This window comes from Coffea eugenioides, chromosome 2 (genome assembly GCF_003713205.1).
Source record: "Coffea eugenioides isolate CCC68of chromosome 2, Ceug_1.0, whole genome shotgun sequence".
NCBI lineage: Eukaryota > Viridiplantae > Streptophyta > Magnoliopsida > Gentianales > Rubiaceae > Coffea > Coffea eugenioides.
Genome location: NC_040036.1, coordinates 51782103 through 51804459, shown reverse-complemented (window position 1 = coordinate 51804459; position 22357 = coordinate 51782103). Strand labels below are relative to the sequence as shown.

At 34.7% G+C, this 22357-nt stretch overlaps 2 protein-coding genes across 2 annotated transcripts; one reads left to right on the top strand and one right to left on the bottom strand.

Annotated features, from left to right (window-relative positions):
• Nucleotides 1-340: 340 nt before the first annotated feature.
• On the top strand, nucleotides 341-11912 carry LOC113761741 (dr1-associated corepressor-like). Its single transcript, XM_027304854.1, has 6 exons — nucleotides 341-626; nucleotides 2284-2356; nucleotides 2453-2546; nucleotides 10120-10230; nucleotides 10330-10387; nucleotides 11182-11912. The coding sequence occupies exons 1-6, from the start codon at nucleotides 594-596 to the stop codon at nucleotides 11644-11646; spliced, it is 834 nt and encodes a 277-aa protein (XP_027160655.1). The 5' UTR covers nucleotides 341-593; the 3' UTR covers nucleotides 11647-11912.
• A 1360-nt stretch (nucleotides 11913-13272) lies between these two features.
• LOC113761658 (cytochrome P450 98A2-like) lies at nucleotides 13273-17623 on the bottom strand. Its single transcript, XM_027304734.1, has 3 exons — nucleotides 17118-17623; nucleotides 14560-14957; nucleotides 13273-14148 (listed from the first exon to the last, which is right to left on the bottom strand). Exons 1-3 carry the CDS (start codon nucleotides 17599-17601, stop codon nucleotides 13504-13506), a joined length of 1527 nt encoding a protein of 508 aa, XP_027160535.1. The 5' UTR covers nucleotides 17602-17623; the 3' UTR covers nucleotides 13273-13503.
• Nucleotides 17624-22357: the final 4734 nt, after the last annotated feature.

The window sequence follows — 22357 nt, the reverse complement described above, 5'->3', positions numbered from 1 at the left end:
CAACAACAAGAATTCCACCTCTTCTCCTGCCGAAAGCACGTGACTCCCACGTGAATGACGACCACCCGCCAGCCAATAAAACACAGCCACATCAGCACAACAACCATCCATCTTAACAAACTCATTCGTGCTTTTACTGTATAGGTAGATGATGGACCGGCATGGGACCAAATTGTGCCATTTTGAATATGTTTGGACAATAGTGCAACATTTGGAAAAATGTAGGACTAAAACCAGTACAAGTTGCTAATGTGAGGGACCATATAGAGAAATCTCCACAAAATAATATTAAATAAAATAAACAAAATATCGCATCTTCCTTCTCAACGGGATCTGAAATACTTAGTACTGTTGACTTCTCTCACCCTCTTCCCTGTCAATGATTACAGCAGCAAAGATTGTGTCATTCTGAATATTCTTCTTCTTCTTCTTCTTCTTCTCTCTCTCTCCCTCCTTTTTCTTGAATTAGTAAAATGGTTTGATTTTTGTGATTAGATTTTGGATTTGGATTAGATAGATTCTCTCTCTTTAGTTTGCTTGCTATTTTATCACTGTATCTTTAATACAAGAATGGCCCAAATCTGATAAAAGCCATGAGGAAGAAACTTGATACCCGCTTCCCTGCTGTAAGTTTGCTATTTTTTTTGTCTTTTGTCTTTTTTCTGTTCTTTTAATTGGGTTCTTTTGTCCGATTTTATGTGTTGTTTATGTCTTAGATTGTGATGTGACTGAAGTTCATTTCTCTTTTTCCTTTTGTTATCTATTTGAGTCATTTTTAGGGGTATTCTGAAATGGGTTTATGGGATAGGTGTGACTTTGAAATCATTACCACTCGATTTTTCCAAGTGGAATTTCTGAAGTATGGATAGAAATTTGCAAATTTATTTGGTTACTGAAAATTATAGTTGTTGGCGATCCTTTTTTCTTTTCTTTTTTGGGTGAAATTTGAGCACCTGCTGATTCTGGATTATCTGAAATTGCCATGGTTTATGTGCTGGTTTCTGAATTTTAAAGTTTACCAGGTTTCTCATTAGCCGGCATCAAAGTTCAGTTCTTTATTTAAACTTAGCTTGTTTAGTTGGAAGTAATTTATCAAAGAGTTTTTGTGACGACATTTTTGTCTCACATGAATGTTTATCCAACATGTGGCATCGGTAAATTCTTTTAAAAACTTTTCAAAGAACGGCAACAGAAAAGCTCCTGAAAGAAAATCATTACTGAAACCATTTCATTTACTGTAATAAATGGAAGTATTACTGCTCCTAGGTTTGCAAACTCTAAATTATCATACAGTCGAAAAAAATCTGAAATTATGTCCAAGATAATGAGAATTATGGGCTAGATAACTGATTATGGGAATAAATACGTGAATGCATAAATTATAAGTCCATTCTTTTCATGCTAAATGGTAGTGCAGAAAAAAAATCTCTTAATGACCTTACTTGGTTTTTTGCCCATAGCTTGGTGCTGGAATATTTTATTTGAGGCCTTTTATATAGGGTCTTTTGAAGGACCAAAGAAAGATTTATCTTTCTTTCATGGGAAATTACCTTTTTCTTTCACCAAGTCTGTCAAGATTTTTTACTATAAACATTGAGAGCTATAAAGGTTACAGGGTTGGCATGGGTAAGGACACCTTTTTTTGCATTCTGGATAATGGTGGGAGTTAAAAAGTTTCATGTTTTGAATTAAGGGAAGACCATGCTTTGGACATGGGTCTTGACATCTGCTATAATTGCAAAATCGGTGCATGTGTATTTTGAAACCGTTGTGTAAAGTGTAAAAATATCCATGCAAGCATTTCTCAATGTGAAAATGGACAATATGCTTCTATTGTGATTTGGCAGGCTGGCAATTACATGTCTTGTTGTGAACTATATATGATTTGTGAAGAATCACTATGCACATTTCAATAGTCTGCTAGATATTGCCATTTGCCAAGGACCCTTTTGGGATTTTGCTTGGCTTTATCTAATTATCAGCTTATGGACTGTGCTTGCTGCTGTTCATATTGAGATCAATGTATGACTGCCCATTCAAATCATGAGTGGCTAGTATGCCTTTGCTTTTGTTTTATTACTGGAGTTGGAATTGGCTTAGGCTTAGCCTCTGCTACCAGTTCTTTGTCTACTATGAAATGGCAAAGTTAATACGTCAACTCTGGTGATAAAATTTGACTCTTTAATCTTTTAAATGAGAAGAACTTTTTGCTTTTTTTGGCAAAATCTTATTTGAGATTTTCTCAAGTACATTTGCTTTATCTCATGAAATTCTACTTTGCAGGCCCGGATAAAAAAAATTATGCAAGCTGATGAAGATGTTGGGAAAATAGCCATGGCTGTACCTGTTTTAGTTTGTATGATTGCTGTTACTGGTTAACGATTTTAACTATGAGTCCTTTTCCGTTCATCTTTGGGAATTCATTACTTCTGCTCTTTTGATTATAATGCAGCCAAGGCTTTGGAATTATTTCTTCAAGACCTTTGTGATCGTACCTACGACATTACGCTCCAAAGAGGAGCAAAGACTGTTAGTTCATTGCATTTGTGAGTGCATTTCTCATCCTTTACACCTCATGGTTAGATCTGGACAATGAATATCATAATATAAGTTCCAGATACAAGTTGCTGACGTTGGTGTCCACTTCTTAAATTTCTTTATCCCTAGTGATCTTTTGGCTTGAGGATCATTTTATGTCTGTATGAGATCATCTGGTTTATCTGTGTACAACAACTTTTGGAACCCCAACTACTTGTTCATATGGTTTCTTTTGAAGCTTTCATTGTCCTAAATGAGCATCCAGATTTTTTATCTCTTATGTGGCCTGCATGCTTAAATTTCCAAAAGATGCTACTCTGACTGCTTTTGGTGCTTTGGGAGTTCTTTAGTCTCCTTTTTGTCACCTTCCTAAGGCCTTGGATATGCTATTAAAAAATTGAATTTATTTGCTGGATGTTACAATGTAATGCTCAGCAAGCATTTCCTTTTATTTTTGTAAGTGATTTTAACTTGAATTGAAGGCCTTCTGGGGTTTCCATAATCAGGACTGCAGAAAATTTAGACAGATGAGCTAAGGTGAATAAAATTTAATAAATCTCATGGAGCTGCTTTACACCTGCTATTAGATGCATCTTGCTCTCCCAATCTAGCTGAAGAATTCTAGCACTACATGAAACTTTTCTGGAGCTGAATGGATGGTGTCTTCTAGGAAAATATTTGTTTCCAGAACAGAAAGAGTGTTTCCCATTTCAACTTAGACTGATAATTTAATTCCTATGCTGTAGTACTGCAGTATCAAAGCTAGTTCAAACTAGTTATGGATGCTTAGCCTGATTCATGATACAAAGAAACAAGTGAATAAACAAATCAGATGAAATATGAAAATTTCATTGAGTCTGAGACTTCTAAGTATCCTTGATGGCCCAGCTGAAATTTCAAAATTTCAAGTTAGAAATTTTGATTGAGTCTGAGAATTCTTAAGAATATTGACAGCCAAAAATCTTGCAGAACTCTGAAGAACCATGAATCGAGTTTCAATGGAGGTTGGCAAATCTGCTTGCTTGAACTTTCTCTTTTCTAGTTAATGCTTGAGAGTTTGAGCCCTGAATTTTCTGTCAAGGTCTTTTGTAAAATTTAACCAATTGATGCCGTTTATTCCTATTTTTCCCTGACTACAATCAGTAGGTTGACATCAGTTCCATTGGTAAGATAATTCTGATAGCTACTGCCTTTCTTTGTCATAGATTGGTGACCAAACTCATGCTTAGAAAGGTTGCGCTTGCTGCAAAATAGTGCTGGTTCAAGTTATAAAGTTGAATTATCAAGGTTACAGTTGGAAAGTCAACCTATACATCCGGGGCATCACTAATCCTCACAAAAGGTAGCTCAAAATCAGGGCAATTAGAGGTTACGTATACCAGAATCATAAAATGTCATATGCTTCATGGAAGGTAGCACGATGACAGGGCTGTTAGAGCTTATATGTTTCAGAATCATTAAAGGTCCTTTGCTCTGTTAGTGGAGCCCTCTATTAAGCACCTTTAGGATACCTTTTGGCTAGTATACCCACCATCAGGATACCTTTTCTAACTTTTGCTGGCACATATTCAATTTTGCATTTTTTTTCCTGTTTGTATAGGTGTATTAGAGGCAAATTTAAACTCAGAAAGTAGGAAGAAACTCCTTGAAGGTAAGCTAGGCCAAAGCCAGCCTAAGGTGCTGCACTTTGTCACTGAGTTTTATCTTGCAATTGAGCTAAACTGCCTCTAATAAAACCATAGGATCATTACCAGGATGTTTGGAGAGGAAATGATCTGTAGAGAAAAAGGAAGAGTTACTTATGTCAAATGTCTCAAAATAATGCTGAAAAAAAACAAAATTGGGGCTTTGTCATAGTTGTTTCTTAATCTAGCATCGCCGCACTTCCTATGTGCAGCAACTGGCTAATTTTTTTTTTTTTTTTAAACCAATGACGCTGCACATGGGATGTAAGGTATGTGTGGTGACACACTATGAAATTTTTTTAAAGAGTGTTAGAGTCACCGCACTTTCGAAGTGATGAATAATTTTTCTTTTTTGCTTGAAAAAGACGAAAAAGAAGAATAAAGTCCGTTCAACAGATAATAGCGATTGATCAATCGCTAGTTTATTTTCGATATGCACGAGGAGTGGTGACGAAAAAAAGAATTCAAAGGTAGCCATTGATCAACGGCATTTGTAGCTGTTGGATTTAACCTGTCCCTCTATCGCTGCACAACCCCATTTTCATCAATTCTTGATCTCTCTCTTGCCATTCTCTTACTGCCTCTATCCCCAACTCAAGAAAACTTTCTGTTGTCTTTTTCTTTATTTGTCAATGTGTCTAAAGTATTTTTCGAATTTGATGGTCAAAAGTTTGGATTTTGGCAAAGCTTTACTACCTGAATGGAAAATGCTTCTTCCACTGAAGTTGTAGGTTTTGTTGGGATCCAAACTTTCGACCACCAAATTTGAAAAATGTTTCAAACAGATAAGCAAATAAAAAGAAAGATGATAGAAAGTTTTCTTGAGTTGGGGATAGAGGGAGTAAGAGAATGGAGAGAGAGATTGAGAATAGATGAAAATGAGGTTGTGTGGCAATGTACGAGAAGCAAATGGGGGTTTATATATAGGGACAGGCTAAATCCAATGGCTCCAAATGCTGTTGATCAACGGCTTTATTCTTCTTTTTCAAGCCAAAAAAAAAAAAATCATTGTTGATACTTTACGAAAAAAATTTGATATATCATGTGCGGCAACACACCTACCTTTAAAAAAAATTACAATTTTGCATTAGGGACTGGAATGCAATAATAATAATAACAACAACAACAATGTGTAGCTGCACATTAATTTTTTATTTTTTTTTTAAAAGAGAAAGTTTAGCCTGCCACCGCACATGGGAAGTGTGGTAGCGCTGGATTAAGAAATGGATATGATTTTATGATTTTGTTTTTGGAGAAATTTGCCAAGCCATGTACAAGAACACTCGAGAAGTTTATTCCAAAGGTAGTTACAATCTGAATGCAACTGAGAAGAACTCTCCTATTTATAGAGGTTGGGAGACTTCTAGACAATTGCATTATTGACTTGTGAAGTAAGTCGTGACTTTCACCCTAAATAATTACAAACTAGTGGCTTATTGCATAGGTCATGGCATAGACTTTGTTCTCATTTGTTTTAGATTTTGCAAAAGCTGATTATAAAAATTTGTTATAGTGCATAATCAGAATCAGCTAAAGCTACTTTATGGTGGATGGGTTTTGTTTATTTATTTATTTTTTGGCTATCAAAAATCTAAAATCTAGATTCAAGAGCAAACGAGAATGTGAAAAAATGTGATTATCTATGATCAGAAGGTATAATCAGGTGAAATTATCAACTGAGAACTAGTTTTAGCATCTTGACTTGCAGTAGGACTAATTTCTTTGTGAATTATGCTTGAGATTCTATTCCCCAAGGTAACTCAGTGACCAAGATGCTAAAGAAAAACTCTCCTCCCTGGGGATCATCACAGACAGCCTAATTGCAAAGTCTTCTTACACTTCATGTTCTAGACAGAGGAAAAAGAATCTTGCAGACAATTGCAAGTGATACGTATTGTAGTTCAATTCTGCTCAAAGAAATTGACAGACACAGAAAATTCTGTGGATGTGCAAGTGGAAAATTCAAAGACTCAGAGCAGCATTGTCATTCTACCTTTTATAGAAATTTTGGTAGTCAAAAATGAGATCAAGAGATTCACTTTTCATCTCATTTGTCACTATTTCCTAGTAGAAATGGATGTGCGTTGTTTTCCTAAAATGTGCTAGTTCAAGCAAAAGTCAATCCCTGATCCACAACTTCTCCGATGGGCAACATGGTCTTCTCAATCCGTATGTCATGGCTTATGTATTAAGCCACTAGTTTGTAATAATGGAGTGTGATGTCATGGGTTACTTCATGAGCCAATAATGTAGTTGTCTAGAAGACTCCCAGCCTTTATAAGAGGAGTTCTTCTGAATTGTAATCCTATGCGAGTTATCTTAGAAATAATCTTCTTGAGTGTTCTTGTGTGTGAAAAAAGTTAAAAAAAAAGGTCTTTAGTGTTCTCGTGTGTGGGTAACGCTTCCCTTTTCTCTCTTCGGATCCATTTCCTCTCCAATCATCCTTGTAGTTTAATTAGAGGGAGTACAAGGCCTTGTTGCCAAGAAGGCTGGTTTTTGCTTAGTGCCTATATGGTACTAGAGCCACTAAATGGTACTCAGCCTTAGCCTTCTGTCTGAAAGGGACTTAGCTTTAGCCTTCGGACCTACATTAAATGGTAAGCGAGTAACGCTGCTTGAAGCCCATCAGGACCATGAGTTAATTGGACACATAGATCTATCAGTTGTATAGGGTCCTTTTTATTATAGCTATTGAGAATAATGGCAATAGTTGACTCAGGTTTATCATTGATGCAGTTAAGATCGTACAAAGTTTCAAGTAGTAAGTTGTTATGCGTGGACTAATTCAATTTTTTGGTATCTAAACTGTCCTTTAGGGGTTTAGCTGCCAAGTGTACTTCAGTTATTTTGAAGGTTAGGTAGTTTTTTATATAAATTCTAGAATTTGACATTTTGATTTATTTCTTATCTCATCTTGACTGCTAGTCCCTAATAAAGTGGGATTTTCTCAATGGTTGGCGTGTAAACTAGTTTGATTTTCTTTCCAAAGTCATTTATTTTGTGGAACTAATGAGATGCAATATGGCCTTAGATTATGATGCCTAAAGGGTTCTAAAAGAGGTGATTAGATTTATTTTTGGCCTTTCTTTGGAATCCTAATATAGTTGAAATAAACTTTGGTTTGGAAGTCAATTGATTCAGCTTTGGACTTGCAATCATTGTGGTTTTAATTTTGATTTTCTTTTACTGATATATCGCACAATAAGTTTCTGCTGGAGTTATAATGCAATTCAATTTCACCCACTTGATGTATGACTACATTTTTCGACCTCTTCCTTTTTATCCTCTAGATTGCGGCATTTATGCTGGCAACAGGGCATCGCATTAAGCCTGAAAATATCAGTTTCAGAGCCCTCAGAGCATATCGGTATTATTGTATAACAATAATCGTCAAACCAATTTAAGACCCTTAACCTTGCTTTAGTGCTTTCTCTATCTTGTAGATTGTAGGTGCTACTACCTGTTGAGGTCTGTCCAGTGTCTCTAACTGGGCTCCAATCAACAGTCTTGACTGTATTTCAGAAGCAATAAAGCTGCTGAAGGTTGCTGCTGATGATGGTTGATTTTCTTAACTAGAATGCACAGGATTTGTAATAAGAGATTGACAGATGAATGGACGAATTTAGATAGCTTTACATTGCTGAGTATCTGTGCAGGTTATTAGATTGTTCTAGGTTGCTGAGTACTCATGTCGTCTATTGAGATAATTCAGCTAAACTTTCTTTTTTTTTGCATTATCATAGTCACTAGGTTTTATTAGGATTCCGGTATATAAGGGCATTCTGCTGGTGATGTAGCTGTAAATGTGTGTCAAAGCTGCTGACCTATAGAGTTAACTTTGGCAGGTGACCAGTTTGGTTGGTTGTAAAATGTCAGAATATATTTATATTAGTAATCTAGTTTCTTGACATATAGGCCTGGTTTGGTTGGGCAAAAAGTAACACAAAATAAGGAAGAATTTACTGGTAATCTGGATCCATGTGTACCAAAAAAATAAATCCATGAATGTAAAGTTGAAGTAATAAAATATTTTTCTTTGTACATGTTAAAGATTTTGTAAGAAACTCAATTGAGAATAATGTGAATACTTGATGTTTCCCTTGCTTTAGGGGAAAAAGACTGAAATCAACAAACTCACAACTTATCTGCCAAGGCAGAGAACAAAATACCACCAAATAAATGATTGGCCAATATCTTAACTTAAACTCCTACAAAATTTGAGTTTATTTGCTGATAGGAGAACAAAACACTGCCCAAAACATGGTTAGGAATGAAAAAATTTTATGTTATACATTGTAAACATTCATGCAGTATTAGCAAGTATCATCTATTTCTAGATTAATGTATGTTGCTGTCATGGGGATGTAGGTGTTGTTTTGTTTAATTTCCCAAACTATGAATCATAGTGTTGCTTACAAGATAGCATTTTTTTTTTTTTGCTGAAGTTGGAAGTTGATATTATGTCTTGATCTTTCTTTCTTCTATTATGAATACTGTGTATACCCATCTGTATCCTCTGTCTGCTGCTATCTGGCTGCCAAATTTGCATCAACATTTTCTTCAATAGTTTGTGGCTACTTTAAAGGACGACTAAGAAAATACAGTTCTGAAACCATGTTTCTTAACACCTAGAAAATGGCCGTGCAGGGGTGTGGGCGAAAAGAGTTTTGCTAGTTGTTGTGATATGCGAACAAGTACTCATGTTTTGGTCCAATTGATTTTTCGTTCAATATGAGTTAAATTTTGATCATGTCCAGCCTATGTATTGGTACAGGTAGGTATTTGTCTTGTGAGGATATGTCTGCAAAAAATCCAGTACCATCTTTGAAGATTGGGTTTACCAATCCTCGAACATTGCTGATATATTTGTACATCAGAAGAACCTTTGTTTTTTTTTTTCTCCTAGTTTATTTAATATAGGCTTCATGGAATTCACAAGACAACTAATCTTGTTACTTCCTATACCAGATTCCTTAGGCAATTAAACTGGACTGACTTGTTTTATCCTTAAGTTTAAAACAGTTACAGCCACCAAGTTCCTCACTCCTGAAGCTGCTTAATCCTTGAGTTTGCTTACTCTGAAACAGTATTTGATCTCAAAGTCATGCTTTCATATCTATGTTTGCACAAATGCTGAGGGAACACCAGTAATGTGGAGCCAAATCCTAAAAGGAGTTTAAATACATCAGGGAGAAGTCTGTTTACTACTGGTGAAATGTTGGCTGAGAAAACCGCTTACATTCCTAAATCTTTATCTGTCATCACTAGCTGAAGCTGTTGGTTTCCATCTTTTGTTAAGAACTTTTTCTGTTACCATTTTGATTTTGGCATCCTTATTGCTCCTCCTATGTGCAGATTGTCTGTCTTTTGTCGTTCTGTCAGTCTGTTACCTGGGAAGAAATAAGAAACCTGGGTTGGGGCAGGTGAGGAGTTGGGTATGCTAGGGAGGGAGCAAATCTCCAGTCAGTAGTCAGTGAAATGGGGCTTTAATCGGTTGTTTCAAGTTTGTAACTCTTCAAATGAATCACGAGTATATGTGCATTTTATCATTGTTAGCATTGCTTCCCTTCTTTGTCCGGTATATTGTTGTCTCTTCCTTTTCTGTTGTGTTGTTTACCTGGGGAAGAAACAGAAAAGTGGTGGGGACAAAAGGTTTTGACTGGATCTCCAGTCACTTCATGACACTAGTTAGCTGAAATGGGGTTGAATTATTAGGTTCTAACTTCTCCAGTGTTTTTCTGTGTGTTATTAAAGTCCCTCTTCTTGTTATTCAAGTACAACAAACCAAAAAGAAAGTAGAAGAGACAGACCAAAAAAAAAAAGAGGCAACATGACTGCTCTAACTCTATGTTGGAATTTCTGAGCACAGCTAATTAAGTTCTGTATTAATGTGCAGAAAGCATTGTGTCCAAAGCTATAATGTATTTGATTTTCTGAGGGAAGTTGTCAGCAAGGTTCCTGACTATGGCCACTCTGATGCTGCTTCTGCTGACATGTCAAAAAGAAGGTTGAGAATAATTCTACACTCTTTTTTCTTTACCCTACACTTAGTTTTGTCCATTTCTTCTGTTGACAAGGTGGCATTGTCTGGTGGTGTCCATAACAGGAAAATTCTTCCTGAAGAATATAATGACAGTGATGAAGAATTCAGGAAGAACAGAATGGTAAAACACTATCATCTGACTTTACCAATTAAAATACCGTCCATGTTAATTACAAGAAGTTTTAAAGAATCAAATGTACACTCTTCATCACAGGTTTACTTCATGGAGAGGTTTTCACCTAGTTGCTTGGCAGAGGGATTCTCATAGATCACTAACTGGCCATAAAAACTTATTCTAGCTTTGTCGAATACTCTTGAAATTAGAGTTTGTCGCTTTTGTGGTTTGGTTTGCATTGAGAACTGAAAATTAATATTTCCTTGTGTTGAAATCAATCTACTCTAATTCCACATCTTATCTTGTAAGACTATCACTCTTCACTTTTCAAGTAATATTCATCATAATCTTTTTAATCTTCTCTGCTTTTGTATTCATCATAATCTTTTTAATCTTCTCCGCTTTCGTATTCATCAAACACCTAGAATATAAAAACTATGGTCACCAAACTGAAGACAAGAACGTGTTCTAGCATTGCCCACTTATAAGCACTTACAGCTTGTTGCTTTTGTGGCTTAGCAGAATAACACTAGCTGTTTCGCCCTTGAAACCAATCTGACATAAAATTCCATGTGTTGTTTACTGACACTGTCAGGATCTTTATTAACTACTTGAGTATTATCTGAATTTGTTTTCATTGCATCTTTCTGCTTATTATCTGCTAAATATCTTGATTCTCTGGAATCTAGAGCCTCTGTGGCTCATGCATTCCAGTCATTTGCCCGTACACAGACAAAGATTACTTTGGCCTTTGATTTAGTTTATAGCTGTAATGAAAGAGATTTCTGTCATGGCCACAGGAGGTTTGCCATTCAAGTAGCAGTGGCAGGGGAAGAGGTCGCGGAAGAGGAAGAGGGCGTGGTCGTAGTAGCCGGATAACTGATAGAGAAGCTATTCGGCATGAAAATGAATCAGAATCCTCTATGTCCATCCAGCAAAGCAGTAAGCAAATCTCAAGTCCTGGAAGCACAGCGGATACTTTGGCAGAGTTAGAATCATCAAAAGAAAACATCAAAAGCAGTGACAATGATAATGTTTTGCAAAATATCGATCTGAACTCAGGTGTAGGTGAAGGTGGAGACAAAACAGCTGCAACTCTGACAGAACCGTCTACCTCATCAGCTGGACCTGCTGATACAAAAGGTGAAGAGTATCCTGGGTGGGCACTTTCCGAGATGGATAGGATGGCTATTGATCCTTCTCAAATTGCTCACCTTAGCTCAAGATTGGATGAGGAAGAGGAAGATTATGATGAGGAAGGATGAAAGAATTTGTTTATGTAGTAGGCTCAATCTTTTCTATTGCCAGATAGCATGAATTTCCTGCTATGAGACAATGATGTATATGTGAATGCACTAGGGCTGATAAGTCCTAAAACGGCTGTATTCTGTCTCTGTTTCTTTGTTTCCCTTTAATTTTAGTTCCTTGTTCAGATCTGCTTTAGATGTAATATACTCTGTACTTTATGTAATGCTGATATGTAATAATATTAGATTTATTTTCAGTGCATTTAGGTATGTGATTGGCAAAACTGCTGTGATCTTCTTGTTACTGGATTCCCTGAAAGTTGGTATGTTCCCAAATGCTTGCATTTTCGGTGCATTTAGATCTGTGTTCTGCGGAAGTGATTGCAGCACAATAGTAATCCTCTAGCTCCCCTTCCATGTTTGAGGAGCTTTTTTCCATTTTTAAGTTATTGTGTCAACTCTGCTACACTTCTCGTTAACAGGTCTTAGTTTGAAGCCAGCTAAGGTCGAGTTCGAACTTCTACTATATTGAAAGTTGAAATGTACTCGTTCTTTATACTTGTGTTTACAGAGAAAACTGATCAACTGATATTTTCTTGTACGACGCTGAATTGCATTTATATTGGATTTACAGATGTTCTATGGTACGTAAAAGAAATTTTTTTTTAAAAAAAGAAAATTCATAATATTGAAAGGGTAACTCGTGGGTCGTCAACATGACTGTTATTTAGAAAAGTGATCATGATCCATGGAAGAAAAAGAAAAAGAAAAAGAAAAACCATGGAAATTCAAGGAAAAGAAAAAGAAAAAGAAAATTCATAATATTGAAGTTTTAACTTGTGCCACGTCTCTTGGTAAAAAAGAAAAACTATAATATTGAAATTTTAACTTGTGTCACGTCTCTTGGTAGTACAATCTAATTTAATATTTAAAAAGAACATGTTTAATGAATGTTCATTGAGCACTTGTTAAAATATATTTCAAATGTTAGATTTTTTAAAAAGTAAATTAATTAGAAAATGTATATAGGTGTAAGAGGGGGTATTAATTATTAGTGTGCATATACTTGATAGGTTAGGTGGGATTTAAGTGTATTAACGAATATCCATTAAACACCTGTTAGAAAAACTTATTTAAAAAAGTGACAATGATTCATAGTTGCTATTGTGTGTTTGTAATAACATAATATAAAGAATCGAAGTGGCACCAACATTCAATTTCAAAAGAACTTAATGAACAATTTAATCCCATCATTTGGATGTAAACTAATTTAACTGTTTACCTCTTGTATTTCATGTTCGATCAGTGCATTTGACTGAAATTTGTTGAGAATTTGGCAAATGTCTTCAACTCAATTTTGGTTTTGTTATGGAAATACTGTAAATCATTTGCAAGTAAAGCCATATCTCAACCCTGTATTCATTATAATTATTAAAAACATTGTAACTTATGCTGTACACAGTCAAAATTAAAGAATTAAACAAACATCCGAGAACTTTATTGGACAATATTAATCAAACATAACAAGCATAAAGGGCTAAACTGGCTTTAATGAGAACACACGGGACCGACATTAGTTCATACTCAAATAATTGGGGAGTGGAATGGTTATTTTATCCCTTCGTCCAAATAAAAAAAGTCAAGTAGAATGCAAATCCTCGCTAACCATTACATTTAATTGGCAAATTGATTTGTGGTATTGTTAAACAGAATAAAGTTTAGGGGACCCAATATAACCAAACTTTGTTTTGAAAACATTACAAAACACAACCCTTAATTGAAAGGCCAGTGGTGAATTTATGTTGCCCTATACAACAATAATACTAAAAATAATCCTCAAAGGAAAATAAAGAAATTACCAACAAATAATAGAAGTTACATATCCACAGCCACACGTTCATATAGATGAGATGGTAATCTTGGTGTGGGCACGGCCCGCAGTGCAGTCCTCATGTAGGTGACTAGTCCAGGGCTCTCTGCCATGTCAATCTCATCTGGGCTAAGTCCATGAGGAGGAGCCCAATTGAAGTGGTGCAAGAGATGGCCCAACATAGAAGTTACCAAATTGATGCCTAATTGGGCTCCGGGGCATACCCTCCTTCCCGCACCAAATGGAAGTAGTCTGAAATCATGCCCTTTCATATCAACATCCTCTTCCAAGAACCTCTCTGGCCGGAATTCTAACGGATTCCTCCACACGGTAGGATCACGAGCCACTGCCCAGACATTGACATGCACATTTGAGCCCTTGGGAATGTCGTAGCCACCAATCTTGACGCTGGCATTGGACCGGTGCGGTAGCATCAAAGGGGTAGGAGGGTGTAATCGCAGAGATTCCTTAGCCACACATTGTAGATAGGGAAGGTTTGAGAAGTCCGTCTCGATCATAACACGCTCGTACCCGATAACTTGGTCCAGTTCCTCTTGGACCTTTTGTTGGACTCTTGGATTTTTAATTAGTTCTGCCATTGCCCATTCAACAGATATTGCAGTGGTGTCCATTCCAGCAGTGATCATGTCCTGATAGCAGATAGGCAATTCAGTTTCACCAGCTCTTTAATTAATTTAGGTAAAAGAACATTAGGCTGTGACAATCTGTTCAGATTGTTGTATTGCAAGACATTTTGAACAGTAGAGATTTAATCAAGTTGATTATAAGGTCTATTACAGTAATTGAAGAACTTAACCACAAGTAAAAAATAAGGTAATGTGCTGTTTTGAGCCTTTTTTTCTGGGGAATATTTTTTAATGAAATACCAAGCTTTTGTTATGTTTTTCCATGTTTTTGGGTTTTTTCTACATTAAGAACATCAATTTCCACGAGTTGGTATAAGATTTTAGGATAGCAATTGATATAGTTTTGCATGGATCGAAATGCTCGTGATAAACGTAAAACATGCAAGTGAGGCGAAGAAGTGATGGAACACGTACCCAAAGGAGGCCAATGATGGTGTCCTCACTGAGATCATACTTATCTTTGAGGGTGAGCAATGCATCAACAAAATGTTGCTTGGCTCCTCCGCTCTTTTCTCTAGCTAATCTATGCTCTTCCATGATGGCTCGAGTGAGGCGGTCCCTTCGAGCACCATGCTTCGCGAAAGCAGCTTCATCGAGTGGAAACAACCACCGTAGCCATGGGATGTGCTCTGCCATAGCGAGCGATGCACCAAGCTTCAAGCCATTTGCAGTTATCTCCTTGAACTCCTTTCCTTGTTCATCCATCACTCCGTCGGAATTCACGAACCTTTTGCCAAATGCAAGTCTTGTAATGTTGTTGAATGCCACTGTTCCTAGGTATTTCTTCATTAGTAGACTCTGCCCTGAACCCTCTGCAAGTTACAATAGTTGTAAGACCATCAAATACTGCCCATTTCTATTTGGAATTGAGACAAAGCACGGTTAGGTTAGGTATGGTTTTGTATGATTATTATGCCTGTTTCATATTTTAGTGTGCACTTGTATCATTTTGTTGTATGCTTAAAATTTGCTGTTTTTTATTAATTAAAAGCGTGGATTTTGATTTTATAAAAAGTGAACACTGCATAGTATAAGAATTATAACAATCGGACACAACTATACACGATGATAACAGCTTCGTGCCTATTCTATTTTGTCCGGAAAAGGATAAGCTAGTGAATAAAAGTTTTAATTTAAAAGCTTGCAACAATAGAAGAGAAAGTGCATAACAAAATTTTTTAAGAATAAGCTTTAAATTCAAATGTGTTTTTCAGAAGAATTAGTATTGAAAATCTTTTTCGGGATACAAAGTAAAACTGTTTGTCAGAGCTGCCCTTCTTCCTCTTTTTTTTTTTTGGGTGTATAATTTGGCTTGGACCTCTAATCTGTATAAAAAGATTGCAATTATTCTTTTTCTTTTTTTTTGAGTGTGTATAATTTGGCTTGGACCTCTAATATGTATAGAAAGATTACAATTGAAAGGGACATGAACCATGTATTATACTATCATAGTGTTCCAAATATCACCATCACATAGACCAGATGGGTATATTGAAACACTTTTTCCTCAACATTTGCAACATTTCCCACAACATACATGTCAGTTACTATTTTGTTACTATATTTTGTTCCAAAAGACTCACTATATTAGTATCTCTACTTCAGCGTGTTTATTTACATTCCTGTCCTTCTTTTCTCTTTTTATTTACACTTCCTCTACATGCTTACACACACACATAAACTAGTGGGAATGACACATCCTATGTGTGTGCAAATCCAAAAGGAATTTTTTTTAAAATATATTAAATTTTTAGGAGTTGTTGGATGTTGTTTTAGAAATATTGATGGAAGAATTTTGTTTTTCATTTTTTTTGGGATAGAAAGTTCTCATTGGAAGTTTTGTTAGGCTAAAACAAAAGGAGTATGTGTACGTATTTATGTGTGTTTAATATATTGGTAGTCGTGTAGGATGAAAAATTTAATAGATAAAATGTAAATAGATAATAGCGAATATTAATAGGGTATATTTGACAAAATAAATAATGACATTTTTTTTACACCAAACCCTGCTCAAACTTTATACACACAGAAGGATGCAGGGACTTCCCTAGTTGACGACGTCTTTTCGTACCAACTTAGGTGTCAATGTCATGAATTGGTTTACCAAACACCCACCCACAACGCTTAAATTAGAAGGCAGCCTTGTTTGTCATCTTCAGGACCAAAACCAACTTCTCTCGCCACCAAAAATCACTTAGTCAAACCAACATTCCCCACAATATATATATAAACCTAAATAAACAAATAAACATTTAAAACCTAAATAAAACATTCCCCACAATATATATATATATATATATAAACAAATAAATAATACCTAAAGAACTGTCCTGCTTTTCCAGTTAAAATTTTAAAAATTAGAGGAAGTTTTAGAAAATTGTGAAAAGGTCTAGAAATCATGAATTCTGCTTGTAGTAAATTGCTTTGACATATCCTGCTATAAATGTCACACTTCCTGTCGATATTTTGGATGATATACTAATCACCTTCACTAGAACTATTAACATCAAGTTTAACTCTAAAATACTACCCTTTATTGCTAATCACCCTGGAAACTTTACCAGTGGTCAAAAGAAAAAAAGCCATAATGAAGAGTTGCCACAATTACTCTTAGGGGAGGACAGTTTAGCTTTTCATTCATTAAAGAAAACAGGAACCACAATGAACCTAATAAAGAATAATTAAGAAAAAAATATTAGTGGGAGAATATTGAATTGGATAATAAGGTGGGAAAGATTGCAAGTAGAAGGTAAAAAAAAAAAAAAAACGGTAATCATGACTATTAACATTAGATTGCAAGAAGTGACTGGGGAAAAAAAGGCCACACTTACTCTTTGTTACTAGTGGTGTAATCTTTGTTATTTGTCACAATATAATATGAAACAAATCAAGTGCCAAATCAGAAAATAGAAAACTAACATAAGTTAAGATCATAAGCAAGATTTAAAAAAAAAAAAGATTTTGAAACTTACCAGGAAGAGTGCAATCTTTATAGATGGACTCAACCATGGCTGTGACTTCATCTTCCCTGATTGGTTTAAGAGCTTCCAGCCTTTTAGGTGAGAAAAGCTCAAGTGTGCAGACTTTTCTAACCTTAACATAATGAGGTCCATAGTCAGCCCAAATGAGGTCCTGCCCTTCTCTGCTAAACTTAGCAGCAGACCTGCTTCTGTGCCTATCTGACAACTGCTGATCATTTTCTTTCAGCACTTCCTTAGCCAACTCTGCATTGGAGACTACAACATTCAACGTGGAACCGAACCATACAGATATGATGGGACCGTAGGCCCGTGACCAGTCGGCGAAGCATCGGAATCTGACCGGCTTTATGTCGTAGAGGTTTCCGACGACCGGCAGCGGCCGGGGACCGGGGGGAAGCTTGAATCTGAGCTTCTGGTAGAGGTAGTATGGAAGGAGGATGAAGATGAACGTGAGAAGCAGTAGAAAAAGTGCCATGATCAATCAAAGGAGAAGGAAAGGTGGGAGATGCTTTGGTGGGGTGGTGGTTAAAGAAAGGTTATATATAAAATGGATAATGGGAGGCAGTAGGTAAAGGGCATTTTAGACAAAACAGCTAAGAGTAGTTGGAATCGGGTTAGGAGTGGTTTTGGTTGTTAGAAATTTATTATTATTTTTTTTTTTTGGATTCTCTTGTCAAAAGAATACGCGTGTTATCTAGCAGCTAAAAGCACAACGGATCCTGCGTGAGGGGATAAGAAGTCAGGTCGAAGATTCATAATGTTATAGTACTTGATAGAGGATTATCTTAAAAACTTTTAGAACAACATTGTAATACTTTTTTGTGATGCATATTTCAAATATGATATTTGTAATGTAAAAAAATAGTTTTGGATTGTTTAAAAAAAAAATTAAGTGCAAAAGCTGTTTGTGATTAAAAAAAAAAACTACCGAAGCTACCTTTACTATTAGTTAGTTTCTTTTTCAAACTAACCATATCACTTTTGTTTTCCCTCTTCGTGACTTCACAACAACAAATTCCTTGACCAATAAAAAAAATGGAGACAAAAAGCTACTTAAGATGAAAGCTTCCAGAATAGGAGATTATCTAAAATACTAGTTTCTTTTCTGTGTATTTGTATAGGCACTTTTTTTATGTTCTATAATTTTTATTTTTCAAAAAAATTGTTAAAAAAGAATTTAAAATGCTATTTTAAAAATTTAATATACTAATTGTAAGACAAACATTAAAATTAAACATATTAGAATTTGTTAATTTATAAAAACTTAATAATTAGTTTCAATTGAATCTTATCCCATAATTCAATTATGTTTACTCTAATTAATGGTGGCAAATCAACATATGAATGAAGGAGATATATTAGGAAATAAGTGCAATTAAATATTTGATTCTTTCACAACTAAAAGGAATTTTAAAAGCAAACAAATAGATAATGAACTTATTAGTTGTTCAAATTATTAAAGCTAAGAAAAGTAATTTGGAAGAACTTTTACAACCTCGTGTTTATATGAACACTACTTTGGCCTAAATCGAATTTGAATGGAGAGATTATAAAAATAAAAAGAATATTTTAGGAAAGAATGACTATTTATACAAATTAAATAGATTTTTTAATTAAAATGGAATTGTATGAGTAATATGCTAAAATTGTGTAATATAGATTCATTAATAAAAATCAAAATTATCAAAACTTTAGAATTACAAATAAATAACTAAGTATAATAATGTGAAAGTAATTGAAGAAAATTAAGAAAAGAAAATAATGCGTCGATTGATAAAAAAAATCAAGAAAGATATATATATATATATATATATATATATTCAATATAAATGTATATAAAATAGGGAATTAATAGATTGAAATTTACTACAATTAAAGAAGTATAGAATAACAAGGAAAAAATGAAAGTTTTTCCAAATTTTAGTAATGGTAATAAATTATCAATCCAATAATAGGAAAAGAGAATGTGATTGTAGAGAATTAAAATAGGAGAACCATGGACAAAAAAATAAATTAAAGCATAAATTATAAAACTGTATATAAAGCAGGAAATTAATAAATTTTTTGAAATTTACTATAAATAAGAGAGTAAAAAGGACTATAAATTATTGTTATAAAAAATAGATAAAGAATAAAATCCACCAAGAAATATAAGTAGATACAATCTTTCTTTTTTCACATTTCAAAAAGATAAAATTGTATTTTTGACAAAATACAACAAACTCAGCAAATTACCAAAAAAGAAAGTGAATAGCGAATATATAAGAATCTTCTACAGATGAAAGTGCAGGAAAAAACTGTCAATGTGAACATTATATGCTACATTTGTCCAAATTTTAGTAATAGCAATAAAAATCAAACCAATATTAGAAATAAAGACGTAAATGAAGATGATTAGAAAATAAAAGATATGAATTGATTGACAAAAAAAATAAAGAAAGTACAATTAATACAAACTTATATAAGGTAGGTTATTAATAGATTTTTTGAAATTGACTATAAATAAGAAACCATATTATAAATAAGGAAGTAAAAAAGTAAGGGAATTAATTGTTACTAAAAAACAGAAAAAAAATTAAAAAATTAAAAAAAAACATGAAAGACGTCCATGTGGCAAAAAGATAGATAGTTTATTTGGCAGAAAAATTAGAGCAACCAATTCAACAATCTATCAAAATCAAAATTGAACATTGTTTTATTATGTGTGTGTGATTATTTAAAAATAATTATTATAACACTTTTTATAACGTGATACATGTAAAATAAAATGAGATTAAAAAGATAAAAAAGAATAATTAAAAAGTGTATTTTTAATAAAAGTAAAATAATATTTTGTGTGCCAAAAGTACAAGTTGATTATTATGGCTTCGGATGCCTTTTTATTATGGGGTTGGTGCCTGGTCATGAAGGGATACAAAAGAATGATGGCATGACATTTCATCGTTGTCACTAATATGTGTGTCCAACTACTTGGTTTATTAGTTGGTTATAATTAAATTAAATTGCCTTACGAGATCACATAAGTTACACTCCTAGTTGTAAATTGTAAAATAAGGGTTCGAATTCTTGCACTAGAGTTAAATATAAAGGTTGTGTAGTATTGCGGCCCTCTAATCCGGATGTATCTCTCTCATCTAACTCCTCTTGGCCCAATTAGACTCTCTTAATATGATAGATTAACATAAGAGCACTGTAGAAATTACTAATTGACAAAAAAATGGATATATTAAAATTTTCACCACGGATTATCATAAAGAAAGTAACCATGTTGATAGAATTGCTTACAAAATTGACAAGACGACAAAAAGAGTCAATTCGGATTCCTCTTCCAGGATAGACAAGCAACCAAGCATATTTGCCTATATAAATTTCTGTAATAAAAGGACCAGAACAATAGAGTAATGCTGGATACAGCGTAATCAACTTGGTTGCTTGTCAATTACAACCAAGAAGGAGCCATATATGTGGGTCTGTGTAGATTTCATCTATTTTAATGCAGCTAGGGGTGGGACATCTGTACCTCGTAGACCTTCTTATCCAAATGAGTGTATTTATCAACTTAACTGATTAATGGGTGTACCTCGTAGACCTTCTTACGGGAAACTATATAAAGAGCTCCAGGCCAACAGCCCAAGAGGCCTCTCAGGCTGTTGGTACCATCAAGACATTTAAGTCCTGGTGAAGATGGAAGACCAGGGTTTAACCCTTGCCTACGTTGCTACCTAATTTTAGTTGTCACTTTCAAGTGGATTTTAATTTTAGTTGTCACTTTCAAGTGGATTTTTCTGACGGAGTTTTTTGTCGGCTCTTTTTCCTTTTTAAATTAGGCTAGAGTAAATTATATAAATATTATCGTTGTGATAAAAAATATATATATATAAAGAGTTCCACATTATCAAAAAAATATGGAAATCTTCAAATGTTGGACGAAATACATCGAATTAATTGACATTTTCATTTTCCAACTGTGACACGAATATAAGGAGTCTGTGGCGGATGTGGTAGCAAGTGCAATCGCCGAGTGGGGGTTTGTGCGCAATTTGGTTGCATCACCCACGATCACGATGTCAAGCGCATCGGAATATCGTTTCAACTCATAGACGATGTTCTTTACGTGCCTTCCATGCTCCACTATAAGCATCTGGTCGCGGCACTTTTACCCTTGGTGAATAAGCGACGGCCCCATAGCTCCTTGTGCCTTCAGTTCTTTCAATTCTTGGCAAAACCATTATAGCTCCTCCCGAGTGTACCAACGATCGGCAGTTGACTGTTGATTTGAATTTCAAGCCAATGATCGAGTTCAACCCAATTTCTCTTGGTCATTAAATATTCTCTGCAGTTGCAGGTGGAATCCGGTCCGATTGTAAGTTACTATGGTAACTCATTTACAGTGCAACTAATACAAATATAAATTAAAATACAACTCAATTTGGGAAACTTGAATTCAGAGGAGCTGCGCAGGTCGAATTTTTTTTTTTTTTTTTTTTTTTTTTTTGCTATTGCTGATGAAACAACTTTTTGCTAAAGTCAAAACAACTGAGAAATGCCCCTTAGTCTCTTTTAATTGGCTTTCAAATGTCTAAGATACGGTCCACAGAGCCGTCAACCGTGTAACTATCCGGTTCGCCAACCCTCTTACCAACTATTGATTTGCGTCGTGTAGTTGCCTCTTTTAAGATGTGGTTCCTTTATAATTTGTGTCAAAGTTTCTTGTCACTTGCCGTTTCTTTAATTTCCATTTCTGACGTTGACCATGTGAGAACCCGTAATTATTCTATTTCCTAGGTTTTATTATATTCAATGGCTTGTTTTCTGTATTTTCGTGATTAGGAAAATTTCTAGATACTTTTAAGGAGCAGATATAGTTTTTAGATGATTTTTCTAGTATCGAATAGTTTTTGAGAAATTAAGAGTATATATCGGACGTGGGACCCGCTAGTGTAGGAAGTTCGGAAAAATTCGGCCAACTAGGTTAAGTTTTGGATACTGGGTTTAAATTATCGGGTGCTAAGAGATAATTAGAGGTTGCTATTTGGATTGGTGAGAGAGGAAACAAAGTGATAGAGATGCATTAATTATAGTGACAAGTGTCACTTAGAGAGTGGTTGGACTTGATGACCACTATTCACCTTTCTCCATTTGACCAAATAAATCACAAAAATTACCAAAATTTCACCATTTTCTTCTTCTCCTTGGCCGGCCAACTTCAAGAAAGAAAGAAAGAAAACTCT